Genomic DNA, 24,496 nt, shown 5'->3' with positions numbered 1-24,496 from the left:
TCATCAAAGAAGGAGGGGTAGAATGGGTGGCTAGGCATGGCAAGCAAACTGCCTGCATATCTGCTGAGGAGAGCATCACATCGGTCTGACAGTGTAGCTCGGCAGCTTCTGCATACCTACTCTCAATTGGGTTAGTGTAAAAGGTACCAGTGGCCAAATGGATGCCACGATGGTGCATAGTACTGAGGCGGCAAGGAGGGACAGACATGCAGATGCATAAACGAAAGAAACTCAAATCCACTGAGATAGAAATTGAAGTTTCATGTGACATTGAGGAAGATTCATTACCTGGAGTGAGCATAAAATGATACTTGGATCCTTCTAATGCCCACCAGACTCATCTCCTATTGTAACCAAAATTTTTAGAAAAAACCTCAGTTCACATCTACATCAGTTCACGGATCATACTGCAATCATGTTGCGAACTGATGCTGTATGTGCGCCACTGCAACCTCCAACTTGGGCCCTTACTGTGTGTTAATGCAGTGAACATATGGTTCCAATAGAGTACGACTGGTCCCTGACGGCATCATGGGAGCAGGTTAAGCCTGCATATGTGTTCCCTACAGACATGCTCACTCAACAGCAAGGGAAGAGGGCTGCTGTACTCCCGATTACGACCCCACCTGACAAGCAGGCAGAACACCGGCAGCTGAGCCACCTCCAATATTTCAAGCAGAACTGCAAACGATGACAGGAGGTCCACTGACACATGGAAGAGTAGCTTATCAAGTATGACATAAGATGGCACACATTCCTTGGTTTCCACTATGCCATGGGGAGGGGGGGGGGAGGGGCTGTGTTGGAGACTCCATTTAAGGACAGCAAATGAAATGTTAATTATTCTTTAGCCAAACAGCTGAGTTGTTTGTTCTCATTCATTCATTGTTTATTAGTTTCTTGGCAGATCAGTTTATTGACCGCCAATTTAGTTTTCGCCCATGAAGAAGAGAGATAAAATTAATTACTATTCAGCACTCGATAGTCTTTTGATCTATAACATTAATTATGAGTTACATCTACGGCCCTGTCCACATGCAACGATGTGTCCTGGCAAGTATCGGTGCACATCACATTGGTGCAGGCAGATCTTTGCGTGTGATGCGTGTGAATTTGCACAGATAAGATGTGTGAGCAAACTATGAAGTTGGAAATTTGAGTGAATCTGAGGGTTGGAATGACATCTATACAGAGAAGTTGGAGCGTGTGGACAGGAGAACGACGTATATGTGACGCTAAAACTTGTTTGAGTCAGATTATGCTTATCCATTATGGATATTTTAGAACCGTGACTGTATATTGAATGTAAATAAGTTATATACAACTGCAACCAGTCACTTTTTTGAATATTAATGCTTTATTCCATAAACCGGTTTTCAAACCTTTTCAGGTTCATCTTCAGATGGTTTTGGGAGGATCCGGGAAGTTACATCATTACTGGTTGTAGCATAATGCTGGGTGCTGGTTTGTGACAGTGTAGGCGGCTTTTTTTCGGATCTGTCTGCCTCCATTTTGATGTCCAGAACCCTTTCACACCAACTATATTAGTTTACACTTTACCAGCATCCAGCACGCACTTTACAACTGTTGCTTGTAACAAAGATCTTTGTTACAACAACACAAAGATCTTTGTTACAAGCAACAGTTGTAAAGCGCATGCTGGATGCTGGTAAATTGTAAACTAATATAGTTGGTGTGAAAGGGTTCTGGACATCAAAATGGAGGCAGACAGATCCGAAAAAAAGCCATCTATACTGTCACAAACCAGCACCCAGCATTATACTACTACCAGTAATGATGTAACTTCCCGGATCCTCCCGAAACCATCAGAAGATGAACCTGAAAAGATTTGAAAACAGGTTTATGGAATAAAGCATTATTATTCAAAAAAGTGACTGGTTGCAGTTGTGTATAACTTATTTACATTGTTTGAGTCAGCTGTTTGTTCAGTCAGGTGTTCTCATCTGTGTGTGCATAGTAACTTTTAAAATGGCATATACATGTGAGTGTACCCAGGGGATTGCTAGTATACTTTCTGTCAGTACTATCGTACACCATAATTTGAGTTATGAGAGCGTAGCAAAAAAAAGTGATAATGGAAGATCTTGGAAGAGCGCCTTCAGGGACATGGCTATTATTACACTAATTTTATACCCTAATGTAGTAAGTGTTTAACTACAAGAATTGTTTTACAGATGACGTATAGAATTCACTACCACAATACTGCAAGTAAGTCTTTCCAGATACATGGGACGGCATTTTATATTCTGATACAAAAGTTGCTGGTAGAAGGTAGGGAACTGGAAATCTCGGCTTAGAAACAAACTTAACCATATCTCATTGGCCATGTATATCACTCCTAAGAATATACTGTGTCTCACCTGTAAAAATATTGTCTGTAACTTGGCACAATTGAGGTACAGTACTTTACTTGCTTCCTTGAAATCATCCTTTAGGACAGCGTAAATAGCTTCACGTGTTGCAGGTGTGATTACATTCAATGCTTTTTTCGGAACTGCACTGCAGTAAGAAATTCTAGACGCTTTTAACTTCTATTGCCAGTGACCTCAGCGGCACCGTCTGCCATGTTGCGAAATTTCTCTCCACATACAAGTTTCATATACTTGGAGTAACGAATGTCAAAATATGATTACACTTTTCTAAATCCACACGCATGTAACTACGATAGTCGTCGAGTTCCTTCTACAACTCATGAAGTAAATTTACGTGCGATAACGCCTTCAGTTAAGGAGCCACTGTGTCGATCTGTCTTTCTGTTTCTGGCTTTTTGTTTGCAGTTTTTAGCAACATAGTTTGCAAACGCAGACCATAATGAAATGTATTCCATTTCTGAATAAATGAAATAGACCTTGAGGTTACGACAGTGTGCTGGCTTGCCATTGAAATTTCTGTTCTACACCGACAGATGGTGGACGAGCAGTAGATCGGAACTTACGTCCTGTGTACATACTAGTTTTGCTGCGATCATGCATCCACAGAATTATGCGGAGATATGTGCGCAGGCAAGATCGTTGCGTGATTACCTGCTTCTAGTATCGCAGGCTGTATACACTTTGCTTTGGGCAGAGACATTCTGTAAAGTCCAAATAGAAGAAAAATTGTTGCGACAAAGTTTTATCTCTCCGAATGCCGGATTTAGAGTGTGGGAGAGTGGGGAGTGGGAGGTATGAACAACAAAGCAATGGATGTTCCAAACAGTTTACCAGATACTCAGCAGAGTGATGGAATTAATTATAGTCAAGATATTGTTGATAATAATAGCTGGGGTAGGCTGTATGCCACAAGAAAGCAGTTTACCACTATTGGTAAGGGTAACATTTCGTTTTCAGTGTTTTTGTCACTGTAAATTTGTTTTGTTTCTATAATCTTATTGACGTAGGATTACTTTTTTTCATGTCTTTCCTTAAGTTTTTAAAACTGAGTGCTATATGCAGATATCTTACGTTTGCTTTTAACTTTGTTATTGTGCAAAGGCATGTTAGTATATTTATTGTAAAAACAGTGAGTGTGTAGATGTAGTAGTCGTACACAACAAGATTGTTAAATAGTTGACAGAAAATGTATAGTCGAAAATATGAAGGCATTCATTCTTTAGTGGTCGCATTTGGCTTTTTATTCAGAATGTTCATACGTATATTTCTTCATCGGGATCTTGCATTCTTGTTTATGTGTCGAAATGGATAGTACGTTAGATTTTTCTTTAAACGTGTTTAACGCTCTAGACCTAGGTTAAATGCCATACATAGCTTCCAAGCTTTTTCGCTAGAACGACCCTCAAGTGTTTCATGGCTTGCAAAGGTCCAGCTTCATGCCACTTAAGGCATGGTTGCTCAGTTCATCTAATTACACTTCTTCCAGTGAATCTCATGGTGCATTTGCCCAAGGTGTTATTTGGTTTCTTTCAAGTTTTGTTTAATTTTTCATGTCTACATTGTGGTTTGGCATTCAAATGAAGCCTTGATTGTGATTAGTCTGATCTACAGCATAGTCCAAGGTTGGAAAGTGATAATTTGGTTTTTGAGAGTTGCCAAGACAGTTAATGTGAATGCAAAATAAACGTTGTTCTAACAGATTGCCCTGTAATGTAGTGTGGTGTGACCCATGTTCTGCAGGATAAATTCAGAAAAGCTAAATTAGAACAAGTAGGCTACAAGTCTTACAGTATATCGATACATGTTATGTACATATACGTAGACCTAAATTTTGAAAGGTGCAGAGAGGCTCCACTACGTAATCCTCTTCTTCTCATGGCATTACAAGCCTGCTTAGATCTTAGCCTCCTCAACAGGTTTCCTCCATTCTCCACTCCCCAGCACAATTCTCCATTATCCTCTACTCTAAGGCATTTTATATCTTCTTGAGTATAGTATATCCATTCATTTTGAGGCCTTCCTGTCTGTTTTCTTGTTCTTCCAGTGTCCATCCTAGAGACAAGTCCGAGCGAAGCTATTCCCTACTTTTTAGTAATCTTACAATGTTGCAACTCATATGGGATGGCCCAAATTAGTGTTCAGTCAAACCATTGCTATTATGAATTGCCCCATAGATGTTTTGCAGAACTTTACTTCAAATATTCTGAGCTACTGTTCATAGGTACTCCTTAGTGCACATTTTTCACATCTGCAGGCTACAATTGGCCTTATCGTGACTTTGTAAATTTGCAGTTGCAGCTGTCTGTTTAGTTACCTAAAGGCCCACAATCTCTTATTTGTTAATCATGTGAGAGTGTCTGTTATCCCTTACAGTGTGCAGTTTTATTTCAGTTGACGTGGAATTTGTCGTATTAATTTTAGATCCTAGGTAGTCAAAATTATGCACATGTTCTAAATTGAAACCTGCTACTGATAGTTAATCCAAGTTATCTTTCTTCCCGGTGAAAATCAAGTACTTAGCCTTCATTTTATTAAAAGCAGGCCTCTAAGTATTGCTGTTCCTTTTTTTTCCAGTTCACCCATTGTTCTCTGTAGTGAAACTCTTCTTCTACTAATTATTGCTACATTGTCAGCACATGCATATAGGTTTACATTGTGCCCATGTAACCAGATATTTCAAGCTTTTGAATTTCTACACAAAGAGTTGCATTAAAGAGCGTTGTATGGCGGGTGTCCCCTTGTCTGTCGACTTTACGAATTCTAAACCATTTACTGAGTTTTCAATCCACTCACACTGCAGCCTTGGAACCAGCCAATGTTGCTTACATTGGTGAAGCACACTTAGTCCACTCTTCCTGGATTCCTTCCTGATTTCAAATAAAATTGATAAGTTTGTGGATTCACTTACTGAGACCAGTTCCTCCATTTTTAACAGTTCTGCAGTTATTCCATTGAGTCCTGGTGCTTTGTAGTTTTTTAAGACTGTGCACTATCTTCCACACTTCCTGTGTTGGGGTTTCATCTGGGTCATTCCACATCAAGGGGACCAGGGGTCCCCACTCGACCATTTCCAAATCTGATGAAATTAGGTGTGGGGGTTCTGTATGGTATTTGGTGGCTACATAACAAATTTCAGTTTAGTATCTTCAGTGGTTGAATTCTCAAGGGATTTTAAAGAGAGGCAACTCACCTTCGCATCATGTACGGAGGTGCAAATGTGCCAACTTTGACAGGCTTTTCTAAAAGTTCTATCGAACATTTGGTCATTTGCTTTAATATACACAGACAATTTTTTATGTTGAATCCCACCATGGCAAAAATTAAGGATTTAGCCTTATAGATACAAGCCTCTAAAGTGGGTAAAAAAATTCGTCGCTCTATTCTGAGAGCCATGATTTGACCGATCACTGCTACATTTCATATGAATCAATCACACCAGTATTTCAGCGGGTTATTTGTATCTATGATGTCTGTATATCGCCAAGATTTAATTAACATTGGGTGCCCAGATTGAAAGATATGCATCAGCAAAGTTGGCCAAAATTTTCTAATTGCAAAATTTTAGGGTATTTTTGGAGGGCAGTATCTCAACTACATCTTCTTCAATCCTCTTTTTTTTTTGCTATAGCTGGAAAAGGTATGCTTTAAGCTTTCAAAGAAATATTGTTTAATTTCTGGATTTTCAGTTTAATGAGTAAGAACACATTTCAAAAGTTATCATCTTAGCACTTCGAGAAGATTGAAAAGTCGTATATTTTGCTCATTAAGTCCCATAATTAATTATTTTTATTAGAGTGTATAAGTCAGTTTCAAACATTAATTTAGCACGACATATAAACAAGTATAGTACAAAATACAGCAAATTAGCAGAACAAGAATACTAAGAGACGGTTCCATTTTCGGTTAAGCACTTCTATAATGTTTTCAATGATAGAATGTGGATAACTGTATTGTCATCCTAGTGATGATGTTGATGGGGCTTCTAAAGTCATGAAGATATGTTGCTAAGGAATCCAGCAGGTATCTTTAGCAGTCGGCTAGTGGAAGGAATGAACATGTCCTTGTGGGTGCGTAAAGCTGATGGGGAAGTGAAACTTCATATGTTCTAGTCTACCAAAAATTGCCATACATAACAAGTAACATACTGTCCTGTAAACTTCGAACTGAGACTGCTGGAATTTCTTCATGTGCTTCGAAGGCATTAACTGTGAATGCTGTAGCATCATTAAAAACTCTGCTTACTCTGAGCTGATGACAATTAATTGATTTTCTCTTGTTCCAGATACTGTATATCCCATGGTAAACCTTGTTTCTTGATCTGGGTGGATTTTTTCAATTTCATCTTTTGGTTCATAAAAAAGCTTTACACCTGTAATATATCATATGGAGTCAGTATTTGGTTATCTAAGGCCCTCTGCAGAATAGCACAGGCTCAAGTCCTTTTGCTGTTCCCCCAATGCCATCACAAGGCAATTTACCGTGGCTTGTTTTAAAAAAATTCCATTTGGCAGTAATACCAAAATCCTTTTCGTGCAGGCATAAATTGATGAAATTTTTGAAATTCTTATATTGAACAGCTAAAGCATCACTAAAGTAATTAATGTTTTCAGTCTTTGTCTTTAAATATGCTATCAACTTTATTTGAAAGGTGTGGACAACAGTGGTATTGTGACAGAATAGTCGCTGACCATATGAATGCTATTACTCTGACATTCTTTTCCATCAAAATAGACATCAGATGGATGAAATGTGGCCTGACTAGTCTCCCAGTGGAATCCTTGCACTCTATCCTAAACAACAAATGAATATTTCTCAGCAAAATCTATCAATATAGTTAATTCATTTTCTGCAAGATTTCTTTTTATCTGCTTAAGATATAAACTTTGGTGTTCTGACACAGTGATGGCTTCTTAAACTGGTAATTTTCAAAATCAATACCTCCATGAAATCTTCAACAGTTCTCTGGCAAGTCTCCAATGTGTGTTTGCCAAAGTGGACCCATTGTTTGTATTACATTGTTTCTTCAAGGTCATAGTCTTTAAAAGAGTCTTCAAGAAAAGCCTCTAGTCGCATTTTTCATGAACATTCCTCGCAATGTTGCAGCATACAATTTTTTTGATTACAAACTGCATACAGTTTTTTTCATCAATTTTTTGTAGTCTTCTTAACTTGATATTTTGATGAATGTCCCATAACATACTGAATGTGATTCAGAAGCACCAGCTGTACTACACCATTTCGGCCTGAGCTCATAAAATTTTGAGAAGCTTAGTTCATTTCCATATTGCTTACAATAAGCAATGAACATTTCTTGAAGATTACAAAGGAGCAGGCATTTCTCTCCTTGTGAGTACTTCCACATTTATTCTTACTGCAACACAGTCCTTTTTCCCTGGGCATAACGAGAAAACTCCTTATCTTCAGAGTAAGTGAGGACATTTTGTTTTATTTCACCAATGAGCTTTTTCCTCTTTTCGGTTTGCAGGTGTTGCCAAAATCCCGTCTTCCATCTTTAGTTTCCAAGCCTTCTTCACCGTTTTAGTTGAAGCAGCAAATTATTTAGCGATTTTTTTTTCAGTAGTGCAGCTGGGGCCAGGGTCAAAATTTGAAATTTGCTGTTATTGCTTGAAGTCTGAAGTATAATCTTAACTTAAACAATTAAGATGTCGGGTCAATGGAAGTGTTCGATTCCACCTGTCGGCTTTGACCCATGACGTCACGACGGCACGGAGTTTAGTTTGTGAGTGTGGTGTGTTTATAGGTGTCATTTTGATGCGGTCGATGGTGCTCTCTGGTGGTGTGTTTATGTGTTGCATGTTATGTGGTGTATTGGGTTTAGTTGCGTGTTAGTCCTTGATGTGTTCGGTATTGCTGTTGACTGTGGGTTTACAGGAATGGTTTTCAGTGAGTTAACAATTTAGTTTTTGTTGTATTTTTGTAGTTATTCTAGTGTTGTTTGTGAATTAAAAATTAAATTACTTTGTCTATACCTTTGTTGTATTTTTGTAGTTATTGTAGTGTTGTTTGTGAATTAAAAATTAAATTACTTTGTCTATACCTTTGTTAGGTATGGATATGACTGACAAATTAAACAGTACGCGTTTGTGTGCACTACAGATGGGGAACAGTGCTTTGTCCCACATAAAGTTTCTCCAGCTTTTTGGGCTGTTGGCCGAAGGGGTGAAGTGCCTCTGTCTGTCAGGAGGAAATAAGATTGACGAAAATTCCAGTGTCTCGGACCAGGGACGGCTACATGTGGAGGAGTATATTAAGTACAGGGGTAAGTTGGGTGGGCCTAGGGTGGTGGTGGAGGTTGATTAATTGCAGTTTGAGAGGAAATAGTATGGAAGGGGTAAGTCTTTCGTTTGTGTATGGGTGTGGGGGGTAGTGTTTCAGGGGGTGGTTTTACAGAATGTGTATTTAGGGTTTTCGAGGGGCAGACGTAAAGGGAATTAGTGGGATTAATTGAAAATTTCACAGAAGATGGGAGTACCATAGTTTGATGTGTTTTCATCTTATAGGGGGTTGGGTGAGCAGGGGTACATTCATTTAGTAGTTAATCATAGTGTTGAGTTGTAAAAATTATGAGACCAAGGCCTGTACTAATACCATAGAGGGGTTTTGGGCTGCCATTATGTCAGTTATTGGGAAGAGGAAGAGGCGCTCTTCTAACCTTCAGTCTCATTTAGAAGAGCGTCCCTGAGGGCTATTGTGTTTTTAGTGTTTTTTTTTAAGGAACAGTTAGTAGGATGTATAGGCCGAAGGTTGTTGGTTAGGGAGGTGCCGTGTGGGGGGGAGGGGGGTTAGTTGGTGACAAGGTATTTTGGAGGTAGGTGGGTGGGTGGGTGGTGGTGGTTGCTTTGTGATTTTGTTGTGGAGGATTTCTTTTGTTGCAGTTGTTGTTGAGTTGTAGTGTGGGATTGAGATTTTTTTTTTCTGTTTTTATTTGTTTATCGGTCTTTGATTTTGGGGGAGGCTGGGGGCGGAGTGAGTTGTGGGTGGGTTGGGAAATTTTTTTTGGTGTGTGTGTGTGTGTGTGTGTGTGTGTGTGTGTGTGTGTGTGTGTGTGTGTGTGTCCTAGAGTGCAACACCGGAACTTTTTTGTGGTAAGTTGTTTTTCTTTGAGGTGTTTTTTTTCTTTTTTGTCTGTTTAGATGGTTGGTGGGGTATTTGTGAGTTGTTTGGTTTGTGGTATTGGTGATTTGGTATCGTGAGTTGCTGTTGACCTATCTAGGTCAAGGGAAGTGTTGGATTCCAATTTGGTTTTTCTAGGGTTTTTTTGTGGTAGCAGTAATTGTTGCGGTGGTGAAAGTTTTGGAGTTTCATAATGTGCTATCTATAGTTGCTGTTGAGCTATATAGGTCAAGGGAAATGACCGATTCCATAGGATATGGTGTGTAGTGGAACTTGGGAAGGTTGTGGGGTCATTTTGTCATTTTGTGGCATTTAGTACAGTGGTGTGTGTTTATATTTAGCTTGTCCCCACCAAAAAACCCCCAATTTCCCATGCTTGTCCCGTTAGTTTCATTATATCTTTGGAGGAAGATGTCTGTGATGGTTTTATGATCTATTTTCCTGTTTGTTTTCATGTTTACGTAATGACGTCATAGGCGTGATATGGGAGTAGTTGTGAATGGTCGTTTCCGCCATATTAGTGACGTCATGGGTCAAAGTAGACGGATGGAATCGTATGCTTCTGTATTCCTAAGATGTCCATACCTTTACATTTATGGCACTCTTCCATTTGTATCTGAACAATAACTACTTGGCTCACACCAGAAACTGTGGCAGTTACCTTAGTAATGCTGCCTTGGGCTTTCAGACATTTGCACTTTATGTATCCCATTGAATCGCTTTCGCTGATCTGTTGAACCTTTAGTAGTGATTCTCCAAGTGATGATAATGAAGTATTATCAGTAAAACAGGCATCGACAACACCCATGTCTTCAGTGGATGATGATTTTTGCTTATCCTGGCAGGAAGATTCTTTTTGGGCATATCATGTCGACACTCGATACAAATTTTCTGACCAGGTTTAGAAACTTCATTAGTCAGTAACTTCAACCTATCAGACATTGGAGTGTTTACTGGTGTTCAAGCCTTCTTGGTTATACATTTTTTGTTACCAAATCGGTTGCAGAAATTCTGCAGGAATTAAAATTTTGTCATCAACAAGGCATTCTGGTATGAAAAAATTTGGGCATCTTCAGTAAAACCTAGCCCAGACCTACACTGAATGAGCTCCTTGTCAGTTGATGACATTTCCTTAACTGATTGTAGTTCCCTCTTGCCATGATAAAATGCTGATGACTTCAGACGATATTCAGGCTTGTTTTTATATAAAATGTACATAATGGTGATGACTTCAGACAATATTAAGTATTATTTTTTATGTAAAATGTACAAATTAGGCTATCAAAACATTGTTTTATTGCTTACCTTGAGCTACAACAAAAATTACTGACTATTCAAAGACTCAGTACTCAGCACTAAGATTGTGCAGTGTCAACATCAAAGATTACACCACACAAAGACTGATACTGTGAAAATTGCCAATAATGAAAGCAGCAATGGAAAGTGGTGATTCAACAATGTATATCACTGCTGTGAGTATAGAGCCTTAAAAGAACTATTGCTGCTTTAAAATACCAATGGAAACTGACAGTGCATTGTAGGGTTACAACCTTCTAAAGCAACATAGCATTCCATTATGATCTTCTAGATTTTTAATCTTCAGGGCACTTTCTGAGGTTTTATTATATTTATATTCTACACTGTAAAATAATGTAAAAACACATCTTATTAGCACAGTTACTTTCCTTTAACCACAGGAACATCCTATACCATTAAAAGACGCTACAATTACACATTTTTTTGATTTACAACTTCATATTGTTTTAATTTTTGTATTTATCAGTAATCCATGTTACCTACTTTTGATAGGTGTTCTTACTCAATAATATGCAAGATCCAGAAATTAAACAATATAGCTCTTGAAAGCTTAAAGGATGCTCTGTCCAGCTGTGGCAAGAAAAAAAGGATTGAAGAAGACACAGTTGTGATATTGCCCCCAAAATACCATAAAATTTGCAAGTAGAAAAATTTTGGCCAAATTTGCTGGTGCAAATCTTTTAACCTGGGCATCATATGTAGGAATAGCTACATACATCTGAAGTTTTGGCATGATTGGCTCATACCTAAAGTAGCAGTGGTCGGTCAAACCATGGCTCTCAGAATAGTGCGATGAACTTTTTAGCCTCTTTAGAGGCTTGTATCATTATTTGGGTATGGCTAAATCCCTAATTTTTGCCATGGTGTGATTCAGCATAAAAAGTTGTCTATGTATATTAAAGCAAATGACCAAATGTTTGCTAGAACATTTAAAAAAACCTAGCAAAATTGGCACATTTCACCTTTGTACATGATACTGAGGTGAGTAGCCTCTCTTTAAAATCCCGTAAGAATTCAACTACTGAAGATATTAGGATGAAATTTGGTATATAACCATCAAAGACCATGCTGAATCTTTACACCAAATTTCATTACATTTGGAGATGGTCGAATGGGAACACTTTTCAATATTGGTCCCTTTGCTGTGGAATGACCCTTCCCTCTCTGGGTCTGCAGTGTAGTACAGTGGCTGCTCACTCCTTGTAAGACTGGCCTCCAAAATTCCCTTGAAGTATTCTCTCCATCTATCCAAAACATGGTTTATCTGTCAGCAAATTTTCCTCTTTTTCCTTACATGCTACTATTTTTGGTTTATATTTTTGAGTACCTTCTTTAATTTTCTTATAAAATTTTCCGCTGTCATTCCTTTGGTAGTGCTCTTCCATCTCCTCTACCTGTAACCCTATGGCTTTCCTTTTTGTTTGTTTGTTTTCCTCCTACATATCCTTGCTGCCTCTGTTCTATGTTCATTATATAAAACCTGATTTGATCTTGTATTTCACTGTAAGAACTTGAGTCTTGCGTCCTTTTTCTTTCCCACTTTGTCTACATACATCATAATTCTAGTTTTCATTTCTTAATCTCTTTGTTTCCCCACATTACTTCATGTACTGGTGTCAAAGTGTAATTTGTTAGAGTTCCATTCTGTGTCTTTAAGGTCTTCACAATCTTTTGTTCGTAATTCCTGTCTCAATCTGTTCTGATTTCTTTAATAGTAGACCTGTCTGTGTCATCCCATGTCAAATGATCTAGAGGTTCCCACATGGCAATCATAGATTTTGATGAAATTTTGTGAGAGCGTTCACACACATTCCCAGTGAACATTAGTAAAGTTTTTCTCTACCAGTATAATACTTGGTAGAGATGCAGTCATTTCTTTGACTCCATGGTAAGCTTTCAGCAGTGCACCTATGAGTTTTTGGTAACAGTGAGGCATAGTGTCTCTGGCAATATTTTCTTGAAAGAAACAAAAGTAAGCAACTTGTACAACTTTTTGCGCTTTTAAATGATACAATAAAAATATTTCTTGAGCAGAATGAAATTCACACTCTGCAGTGAGTGTGAAACTTCCTGGCATTTAAACCTTTGTTCCGGACTGAGACTCAAACTCAAACTCGGAACTGAGTTCAAGTCTCGGTCCGGCACACAGTTTTAATCTGCCAGGAAGTTTCACATCAGCACACAGCCTAAAAATGACAACAAAGTAGAAGTGAATTGAAAATATGTGCACATTCCATTGGTACTCAAATTAAATACTACTTTTTTTTACTATTTTCTATGATTGTTTAATTCTCCCAGGGAAAGGTAATATTGAAAGTCCAAGTGACTAGGAAGTGAGATAGCCAAAAGAACTTAAAAAAACTTCAAAAGGGGTGTCGCACCACTCACCATGACACATCTTGGTCCCTTTTTTAACTGTGGATTACAGATGCACTGGACACCATGGTGGTAAGATTGTTGCATAACAGATGCAACAAACCTTGTGTAAATTGCCTTAAAGTTTCACACCATTGTCACATAGTGTACATATTGGTGAACTTCATATCATATGACTTTTGTTATAGAGAAATTTGAGTGTCTTTTTTATTGTACAGTGCTATTGATTGCTGTCTCATGATTTGTGTAATGATGAAAAATTGAATAATTGTTTTGCTTGGTCCATGGTGGCGTAACCACTGCTGGTTTCTTTCAAAGGATGGGAACAAGCATCCATGGACCATAGCAATACATTTGTTCAATTTTTCATCATGCTTATGGGTCACATATACCAAAAAGTATGTGAACACGGAACATCTTATACTTTAAACTGGAATTAAACCAGCACATTCTTATCATTGTACAATACTTGAAGGCATTTTATACAATGTGTACTCCAGCTGTTATGCAACAATTTTACTACCATGAAGTCCAGTGCCTTGGCAATTACAGTTAAATTTTGAAGTTGATAACCAGTTTGATTCTGTAGTTATTGTAGCAGAAAAACAGGCTGAAATTTCATGATGATCTACAACGAAAGACACTCCCGCACCCACTCCTACCCCCCCCCCCCCCCACCCTCCTCTTCCTCTAGACTCAATCTTACTTGCTAGTCATCAGGTCATTTGATATTACATCCCACAGAGAGTACTAAGTACTGAATACAAGCAGATAAGTGAACATTTCAATGATGTGACACTGAACATAATAAAATGTGTCAGTTTTAATAACTTCTGTGAACGGTCAATTAAAGATTTTGTTTTAGTATTTGGAAGATCAAATGATGCTAGCAAAAATCAAGCATCTGATGCAACCTCTGCTCTCCAGAGAATACTAGCAAACCTCACACGCACTAATGCCATAATAGTGAGCATACCCCATCGATATGAGTTGATGGAGACATCATGTGTGGATAAAGTAGTATTGAAAATGAGTACTAAATACAAGCAGACAGTGAACATTTCCATGATGTGACACTGGTGAATACAAGTACTTTCAAAAGACACCATTATACAAAACATGGTCAGCACTTTAACTACTCTGGTAGGTTAGCCTTATGCAAAGCTATTGGAAAATGTGTAAGTGAAAAATTAAAGTCGAGGAAACGTCTAGTCTTGAACGATAGTGTCTCTTTCAGGGAAACTTTTGCAGCGATGACCAAATCTTGTCTTCACACATGTCTATTAAGTTACAATCACTATCAATAACTACACAATCATGTAATGATAAATCTGTGCTACAATTAAAAGCTGAAGATGTCAGTTTGTCGTCCTGCCATATAGATACACAATCAGTGAGAAATAAAGTTACTGAACTACAAGGTGTACAACTTTGCTTCTGCTGTTTTTTCCCCAACATTTGAGGCTTTAATGAAACAAATTGGTTACACGTGTATCATTCAAAGTATTTTCCATTGCTGGCGACTACATTCTCTCATCTTTCGGGCAGTGTACAAATCCCGTGTTGAAAAAAAATTGTTCATCTTTTGAAGCGATCCACGAATCGATCCAGTTTGTGACTTCTTCATGAGATAGGAAGTGCTGGTCAGGCAGGCCATGCGCCATTGATCTGAACAGGTGATAGTCAGAGGGAGCAATGTCTGGAGAATATGGCGGGTGGGGTGGCACTTCTCATTTTAACATTTCCAAGTACCTTTTGACCTCTTTTGCAACGTGGGGTCGAGCGTTGTTGTGCTGCAAAATCACTTTATCATGCCTATCGCTGTATTGTGGATGTTTGTCCTTTAATGCTCTGCTCAAACGCATTAATTGCATTTGATAACAAGCACCTGTGATTGTTTCGCTTGGTTTTAACACCTCATAACCTCATAGTGCCCCCCCCCCCCCCCCTCCCCCCGCCCCTGCGGGTCCGGGGATTAGAATAGGCCCGAGGTATTCCTGCCTGTCGTAAGAGGCGACTAAAAGGAGTCCCTCCCCATCAAGGGGGTAGTTAGAACCTGCGTCCAGAGACAGACGGTTCCACGACCTCTATTTGCGGTCATTTTGGTTTTTCACTTCTCGTTTCTTCCTTCCTTTGGTTGGTTCCTTTCTTTGCTCTTCTCCATCTCGCTGTCTTCCTTACTCTTTCCCTTGTCTTCTTCTCCTTGCCTTCTCATTGCCTTCTTCTCCTTGCCTTCTCTGGTCTCTGCCTCGGCGTTTGAGACAGTCTGTCCTCTCTCTCCCTCTCTCTCTTCTTTTTCCTCTTCTTCCTTCCTCCGTGTGCGCGCCTGAAGGCCGACCCACGCGTTCGCACGCGTAGCCGGTGGCGGGGTAACGCGTAATTCCCTGCCCTGGGTAGACAAGTAAGGCACGCACGTACCCCCTGGTAAAGGCCAGCCCCAGGGAGGGGTGATTGCCTGAGATGATACCTTCTGACCATGCCGATTGGTCCCTCCGTCTGTTTCTCGGGAGGTGTGACCTGAGGTGTAAACATTCACCTAAGGCGGGAGTGCCCTCTGAGAGGGTCCCCACAAGGAAGGAGCGCGCCATCGGAGACGCTGGCAATCATGTGGGATTCCTCCGCAATGGATTTCTCTTCTTCTTCTCTCTCGACTTCTGCCCATAAACGGAAACTTGACCAGCCACCAGTGACAAAAGTACTACCGCCTGCCCCACAGTTCCTCGTAGTTTCTCGATCTGAGGACGGCAAGGATTTTTCCTCTGTCAACCCTTTCATTATCCAGAAGGGCGTAGATGCCATAGCCGGATCTGTCAAGTCATGTACCAGGTTGCGTAATGGTACCTTGTTACTAGAAACTGAGAGCGCCTTTCAGGCACAAAAACTGCTTCGGACCACACTCCTGTACACGTTCCCTGTCCGGGTGGAGGCTCACCGCACTTTGAATTCGTCTCGTGGTGTGGTATATACTCGATAACTCGACGGATTGACTGACGAGGAGATTCAGTCTTTCCCCGCTGAGCAGGGCGTGACGGCTGTCCATAGGGTCATGAAAAAGGTCAACAATGACCTTGTACCAACCCGGACACTTTTCTTGTCCTTTGATAGTGTTCAGCTGCCGTCGCGTATCAAAGCGGGCTACGAGGTTATTTCTGTTCGCCCCTATGTCCCGACACCTACGCGCTGCTACCAGTGTCAGTGTTTTAATCACACTCACCAGTCTTGTTCCAATGCGGCTAAATGTGTCACTTGTGGCAGGGATGCCCATGAGGGTGACTGTCCACCTCCGTCTCCTTGTTGTGTGTACTGTCAGGGTGACGACCATGCAGCGCCCTCTCGCAACTGTCCCATCTACAAGGAAGAACGCTGTATCCAAGAAATTCGGGTCAAAGAGAAAGTGTCCGCCTCGGCTGCTCGCAAGCTGTTTGCTAGTAGGAAGCCCACGCTGCTCCCAGTGGGAAAATACAGTACTGTCCTCGCCTCTCCTCGGACTACCAGGGTGGTGGCGACGCAGACATGCGATCTGACCTTCAGCACTACGGTCGTCCGTTCGGCCAGTGCTAAGATCGCGCAGTCGACGTCTCCTCTTCCTCCCGTCACCCCTCCAACACAAGCACCTTCATCAGCTTCTGCCAAGACGAAGACCCAGAAGTCAGATTCACGGGCCTTCAAGAAGGAACCATCCTGTGCAGACTTCCTACGTACCTCGAACTCCCAGCCGTCGACCAGTACTTCCACTAAAAGACCTTCCAAGAAGGCTCATAGGAAGCACAGTTCTCCTTCTCCGCCACGGCGCATTTTTTCTCCTGCGCCACCCTAGGCCGTCATCCGTTTCGCCTGGCCGCACCGCTGGTAGCCGAACATCTGACCGTCCACCGGCGGAGGAAGCTCCTCCTCCCGGCCATCTTAACGAGATGGCCGATGAAACTATAGAACCAATGGATGATGACTGTCTGCCTACTGATAGCGGCGGCAGTACTCGCTCGAAGCCAGGCCCTCAGCGGCCTTCGAGGTGACCCCTTCTTTCATCTTCCTTTTCTTCTCACGATGGCACTTATTCACTGGAATATTCACAGCATTCGCTCCAACCGAGAGGACTTGAAGTTGCTGCTCCGCTTGCACCGTCCGCTCGTCGTAGCCCTCCACGAAACGAAGCTACGCCCATGCGATCACATTGCCTTGGCACACTACACCTCTGTGCGTTTTGATCTACCCCCTGTGGTAGGTATTCCGGCTCATGGAGGGGTTATGTTGCTGGTCCGGGATGATATTTACTACGATCCCATCACATTGCACACCGGCCTGCAGGCAGTTGCCGTCCGAATTACTCTCCTCACTTTTACATTTTCTATTTGTACCGTTTACACTCCATCGTCGTCTGCCGTTACCAGGGCAGACACGATGCAACTTATTGCTCAGCTACCTGCACCATTTTTGTTAACTGGAGACTTCAATGCCCACCATCCCCTTTGGGGCTCTCCAGCATCCTGCCCGAGGGGGCTCCCTGTTAGCGGACCTTTTCAACCAGCTCAATCTTGTCTGCCTCAATACTGGCGCCCCTACTTTTCTTTCGGACACATCTCACACCTATTCCCATTTAGACCTCTCTATATGTACTACCCAACTTGCACGCCGGTTTGAGTGGTATGCCCTTTCTGATACATATTCGAGCGACCACTTCCCGTGTGTCATCCATCTCCTGCATCATACCCCCTCTCCGTGCTCAGCTAGTTGGAACATCTACAAAGCAGACTGGGGGCTCTTCTCTTCCAGAGCGACCTTTCAGGATCAAACCTTCACAAGCTGCGATAGTCAGGTTGCACACCTCACAGAAGTCATTCTCACTGCTGCTGAATATTCCATCCCTCACACTACTTCTTCTCCACGTCGCGTACCAGTCCCCTGGTGGACCGCAGCATGTAGAGACGCTTTACGTGCTCGTCGACGTGCTTTACGCACCTTTAAACGCCACCCTACAGTGGCGAATTGTATCACTTATAAACGATTACGTGCACAGTGCTGTCGTATTATTAAAGAAAGCAAGAAAGCCAGCTGGGCTGCTTTCACAAGCACCTTCAACAGTTTTACTCCTTCTTCTGTTGTCTGGGGTAGCCTGCGCCGTCTATCTGGCACTAAGGTCCACTCACTAGTTTCTGGCTTGACGGTCGCGAATGACGTCCTTGTGGCCCCTGAGGATATCTCCAATGCCTTCGGCCCCTTTTTCGCAGAGGTTTCGAGCTCCGCTCATTACCACCCTGCCTTCCTCCCCCGAAAACAGACAGAGGAGGCTAGGTCACCTAACTTCCGCTCCTCGAATCGTGAAAGTTATAATGCCCCTTTCACCATGCGGGAACTCGAAAACGCACTTGCCCGGTCATGGTCCTCCGCTCCAGGGCCTGATTCTATTCATATTCAGATGCTGAAGAACCTTTCTCCTGCGGGTAAAGGTTTCCTTCTTCGTACTTATAATCGCATCTGGATTGAAGGACATGTTCCCGCATGCTGGCGCGAGTCTATTGTTGTACCGATTCCTAAGCCGGGGAAGGACAAGCACTTGCCTTCCAGTTATCGACCCATCTCGCTTACCAGCTGTGTCTGTAAGGTGATGGAGCGAATGGTTAACTCTCGTTTGGTTTGGCTGCTCGAATCTTGACGCCTACTTATCAATGTACAATGTGGATTTCGTAGGCGCCGCTCTGCTGTTGACCATCTGGTTACCTTGTCGACCTTCATTATGAATAACTTCTTGGGGAAGCGCCCGACCGCGGCTGTGTTCTTTGATTTGGAGAAGGCTTACGACACCTGTTGGAGGGCGGGTATTCTCCGCACCATGCATACATGGGGCCTTTGCGGTCGCCTCCCTCTTTTTTATTCGTTCCTTTTTAATGGATCGACAGTTCAGGGTACGTGTGGGTTCTGTCCTGACCGACACCTTTCGCCAAGAGAATGGGGTGCCACAGGGCTCAGTTTTGAGTGTCGCTCTCTTCGCCATAGTGATCAATCCAATAATGGGTTGCCTCCCAGCTGATGTATCAGGCTCCCTTTTCGTGGACGATTTTACCATCTATTGCAGCGCGCAGCGTACACGTTTCCTGGAGCGCTGTCTTCAGCGTTCTCTTGACCATCTTTACTCCTGGAGTGTCGCCAATGGCTTCCGTTTTTCTGCCGAGAAGACGGTCTGTATTAACTTCTGGCACTACAAAGAGTTTCTCCCACCGTCCTTACGACTTGGTCCTGTTACTCTCCCATTCGTGGAGACAAGAAAATTTTTAGGTCTTACATTTGACAGGAAACTTAGCTGGTCTCCACACGTGTCTTATTTGGCTGCCCGTTGTACCCGTTCTCTAAATGTCCTCCGTGTTCTCAGTGGTATGTCATGGGGAACGGATCGAACCGTCCTACTTCGCCTATATCGGTCGATCGTCCGCTCAAAGCTGGATTATGGGAGCTTCGTATACTCCTCTGCACGGCCGTCCATCTTACGCTGCCTCAACTCCATACAACATTGGGGTTTACGTCTTGCGATCGGAGCATTTTATACTAGTCCCATCGAGAGTCTTCATGCTGAAGCCGGTGAATTACCACTGCCCTACCGGCGCGATATACTGCTTAGTTGGTATGCCTGTCGGCTACTGTCAATGCCTGACCACCCGTCTTATCGTTCCTTTTTTGACGACTCTCTCGATCGTCAATACGGGTTGTATATGTCTGCCCTGCTACTCCCTGGAGTTCGCTTTCGTCGCCTCCTTCAACACCTTGATTTCTCCCTCCCTGCAACCTTTAGAGTGGGCGAGAGCCACACACCACCTTGGCTCCAGGCTCAGGTTCGCGTTCACCTTGACCTCAACTCGCTCCCAAAGGTGATTACCCCCGGTTCGGTATACCGCTCCCGTTTTGTCGAACTTCATTCGAAGTTCATTAATATGACCTTCATTTATACAGATGGCTGTAAGACCAATGACAGGGTCGGTTGTTCTTTTATTGTCGGGGCACAAAGTTTCAAATACCGGCTCCATGGCCATTGTTCGGTCTTCACAGCTGAGCTCTTTGCTCTCTACCAGGCTGTTCTGTACATCTGCCGCCACCGACATTCTGCTTATGTCATCTGCTCTGATTCCCTGAGCGCCATCCAGAGCCTCAGTGATCCGTATCCGGTTCACCCATTCGTGCACCGGATCCAACGCTCTCTTCAGCAGCTGGTGGACGACGGTTCTCTGGTTAGCTTTATGTGGGTTCCTGGCCGTGTCGGTATCCCTGGGAATGAAGCTGCAGATGCCGCGGCCAAGGCTGCGGTCCTCCAGCCTCGGACAGCTTCTTGTTGTGTCCCTTCATCAGATTGTAGCAGGGTCATTTGTCGGCACATTTTATCGCTGTGGCATGCCGATTGGGCTGCACTTACGGACAACAAGCTTTGGGCCTTGAAACCTCTTCTCGCGGCTTGGATGTCCTCCTCACGCCCCTCTTGACGGGAGGAGGTAGTTTTAGCCCGGTTACGAATTGGACACTGCCGGTTCAGCCATCGCCATCTGCTGACAGCTGCGCCGGCGCCGTTCTGCCCATGTGGGCAATTGCTGACGGTCCCCCACATTTTAACGTCCTGTCCGGATTTTACTACACTGCATCTTGATCTTGGCCTGCCATGTACTCTCGATGCCATTTTAGCGGATGACCCAGGAGCAGCTGCCCGCGTTCTTCGTTTTATCAACTTGACCAACCTGTGTAAGGACATTTGATTATGCTGTTTTTTTTTAAATCCTATGCCTGTCGATCTTTTGTCGTGTTTTCCCTTTTGGTTGCTGTTTTAAACTTGTGCCTCGTAAACTTGTGCCTCGCGATGCATTCCTAACGTAGTCTGGTCGCTAATGACCGTTGAAGTTGTGCGCCCTAAAAAAAAAACACCTCATAGTCCATGATGCCAAGCTGGTCCCACCAAGTGCAGAGCACGATCTTGGAGCTGTGTATATTCGGTTTGGCCATCGTCGTAGAAGCATGACCGGGATATCCCCATGATTTTTTGTGTTTAGGTTTAGTGTAATGAACCCATTTTTCGTCCCCGGTCACAATGCGATGCAGAAATCCCTTCCGTTTTTGCCTCTGAAGCAACTGTTCACAAACACACAAATGCTGTCTTTCGGTTTCAGATCACACAGGACCCAAGTTGCTTCTTTCTGAATCATGCTCATAGCCTTGAGACTTGAAATGGCTTGCTCTGTCACTCCCACTAATTGTACTAGTTTTTCTTGAGTTTGATGCGAGTCTTACTCAGCAATGTCACCAGTTCTGCATCTTCAAACACATTCTTCCACCACTATGCTGGTCTAAGATGTTAAAAGCACCATTCTTGAAGCTTTGAAGCCACACAAGACACTAATAGTGTCCTTACTATACGTACTTGAGAACATTTGATGAGATTCAGCCGCTGTTTTCTTCATATTGAAACAGAACAGTAACACCTCCCGCAAATTTGAGAATTAGGCTTGTAAACTCACATTTTCAATCAAGAACAACTTTATGATGCAGACACAAATCGACTAATGTTTGAATGAGGTTATGTTGACCGAGGTCCAAGCTAACTGTCTGACATCTGCGATTTATTTATTTAGCATCCAATACATCACATGATCTAGAATTTGTCATTTGATTACACGTAACACATAACAACACATACACATAATAAATGGACAAACATATACAAACAGCAAAACAAATTACATACACATAGTACATAAGTAGTGTACAAGAACTTATTACACAAAAACAAAAGTACGTGCTCATTATAAACAATTATAGATCATGAACTACGCCTTATACACAAAACGTATTACGGATATTTAACAGATTTTTCATAAGTACCATAATTACAAAGTTGAAAACATAATTAAATTAGTTTGAATTTTTAAAAAATAAGTACAGGTTTCAATCCACAATCTGAGACAGGTATTCATTTACACTGTAGTAGCATTTTTCCATCAAGTATTTTTTTACTTCACACTTGAAATTATTTTTGCCTTTCAATTCTTTAATTTGAGATGGAAGTGCATTTAAAAGCTTTATTCCTAAGTGGCTAACATGTTTCTGACTTCTAGTTTTTGCTACATAGGGAGTGTGGAAGTATTGTGATCTTGGTAGCTTGAGTTGGTTTGGAGATCGCAGTTACCTTTACTGATCATTTCCAGGCATTTAAAAATATATATCGATGGTATTGTCAGTATCTTTAGTTGTCTGAATAAGAGTCTACAGTGAGTTTGTGGTGGGCTGTGTGTCATGATACGAATAGCTCTTTTTTGCATAATAAAAATGTCATTTAATCTTGACGGGTTTTTCCACAAAAACTTATGCCATAGCTTGCAATTGATTGGAAATAACTAAAGTACACCACTCTAATACATTCCTTGCTACATACCTTGGATATTATTCTTAAGGCAAAATATGCTGAGCTAAGTTTCTGAGTAAGATATACACTGTGTTCATTCCAGTTTAAATCTTGGTCAGTTCACATTCCCAGAAACTTTGTGGTGCACACTTTTTCTATTTGTTTGCTATCCAGCATAAGGCACATATTTTCCCCTTGACACTTGCTTCCATACTGTATAAAGTTTGTTTTCTTTGTATTTAATGTCAGCTTATTTGAATAAAACCATGACTGTGTGTATGAGAGCATTTTTTCTGCTGTAGTACACAATGATTCTTTTATATCACTAATTATGATACTCGTGTCATCTGCAAATAGTAGAATTTTGGCTGAGATGTCTGGAGCCTGTATATCATTGATATAAATTAGAAATAACAATGGGCCTAGAATGCTGCCCTGTGGAACACTCATTTCAATTTGTTTTGGTTCAGATATGAGTTTAAAATTGTGAAGATTGTTGGATGACCTCAGCTCAACAACTTGTGACCTGTTTTGCAGATAAGATTCAAACTATTTTTTAACAGTACCCCTGATGCCTATTGCTTCAAGTTTCCCTAGTAATATTACATGGTTCACAGTATCGAAGGCTTTGGATAAACCTAGATTAATTCCAACGACCTGTTTATTTGACTCCAAATTTTTTACTATTTCTGTTGTGTAGTTCAATATGGCTGTTTCTGTACTGTGTCCTGCTCGAAAACCATGTTGACTGTTATTTATTAGTTTGTTTTCCAAGATATTTTGTAACCCTGATTTTCATTAATTCCTCAAGTATTTTGGAGAAGGCTGGGAGGAGAGATATAAGTCGGTAATTTTCTATTTTTTGTCTGTCACCATTTTTGTATAGAGGTATCACTTTAGAGATTTTAAATTTATCCGGAAATATCCCTTCACTAAGGACATGTTTGCTATGTGCACCATAGGTTTGACAACACATGGAGCAATTTTCTTAATTATTGATACAGGTACATCATCCAACCCAGAGGACATTTTGGATTTCAAGCATTTAATGTCTTTTAGAACTTCATGCTCATCTGTTGAGATTGCCATCATGCTGGTATTTACCATTGGAGTTGTCACTGTTGGTTGTTGCTTAAATTTACTACTTAAAGTAAAGGGAATATTTACAAAATAATTGTTTCCATAGTTTGCCATGGCATCTTTTTCTATGGGAATATTTTCATTATTTTTAAGATTGATTTCCTGTTCTTTAGTTTGGCCCCCAGTTTCTTTTTTTACCATTTTCCACATCATTCTGGACTTGTTACTAGCCTGCCTTATTAATCTATCACTACTTAATAATTTTGCTTTTGCTATTACTTTGCGGTAAGTCTTTTTGTATGTCCTCACATACTAAACAAGCTGCTGATCATGACATGTTTTTAACTTTAAAATTAGTAATTTCATGGTTTCACTTGACTTTTTAATTCCGGGTGTAATCCAGGTCCCTTTGGGTCCAGATGATCTATAACTCAAAAGCTTTCTTGGGAAACACATTTCAAACTATGTCATAAAAGTGGAAGCAAATATATTGCAAGCATCATTTGTGTTTCTTTCGACTGCTACTTACCGTTGTCCTATCGCCAAACAGCTGAGGCGAAGTTGTACACCTTGTAGAACAATTTTTAGAAGAATTGTAGTGTTATATACTGTGCATAAATGAGCACTGACTTGAGAACATGAATACAAGATGTATATTGCAGTTGGCTTTAAATTTCGAACTGGTCATTTTACTTAAAATATGGAAAATGTTGGGTATCAGTAACAACCAAAACTGATCCCAGCTATGTGGTTAAGATAATGCACTGTCCAGTCACATTTAATATAACCACCTTTCAGAAGGCTGAATGACCAGATTTTGCAGTGC

The 24,496-nt window shown here is 41.4% G+C and overlaps 1 protein-coding gene across 1 annotated transcript in view; it reads left to right on the top strand.

The window, feature by feature from the left end:
* The first annotated feature begins 3,092 nt into the window (after positions 1-3,092).
* Positions 3,093-24,496, top strand: part of LOC124797884 (ovarian-specific serine/threonine-protein kinase Lok-like) — a 199,860-nt gene continuing 178,456 nt past the window's right edge. The window contains exon 1 of the mRNA XM_047260984.1: positions 3,093-3,326. Within this exon, the coding sequence (XP_047116940.1) occupies positions 3,188-3,326 (139 nt within the window). The 5' untranslated portion in view covers positions 3,093-3,187. The remainder of the gene's footprint in view (positions 3,327-24,496) is intronic.

Source organism: Schistocerca piceifrons, chromosome 1, assembly GCF_021461385.2.
Source record: "Schistocerca piceifrons isolate TAMUIC-IGC-003096 chromosome 1, iqSchPice1.1, whole genome shotgun sequence".
Classification (NCBI taxonomy): Eukaryota; Metazoa; Arthropoda; class Insecta; order Orthoptera; family Acrididae; genus Schistocerca; species Schistocerca piceifrons.
The sequence above is the reverse complement of the archived record's forward strand: the minus strand, read 5'-3'. Positions and strand labels throughout refer to the sequence as shown.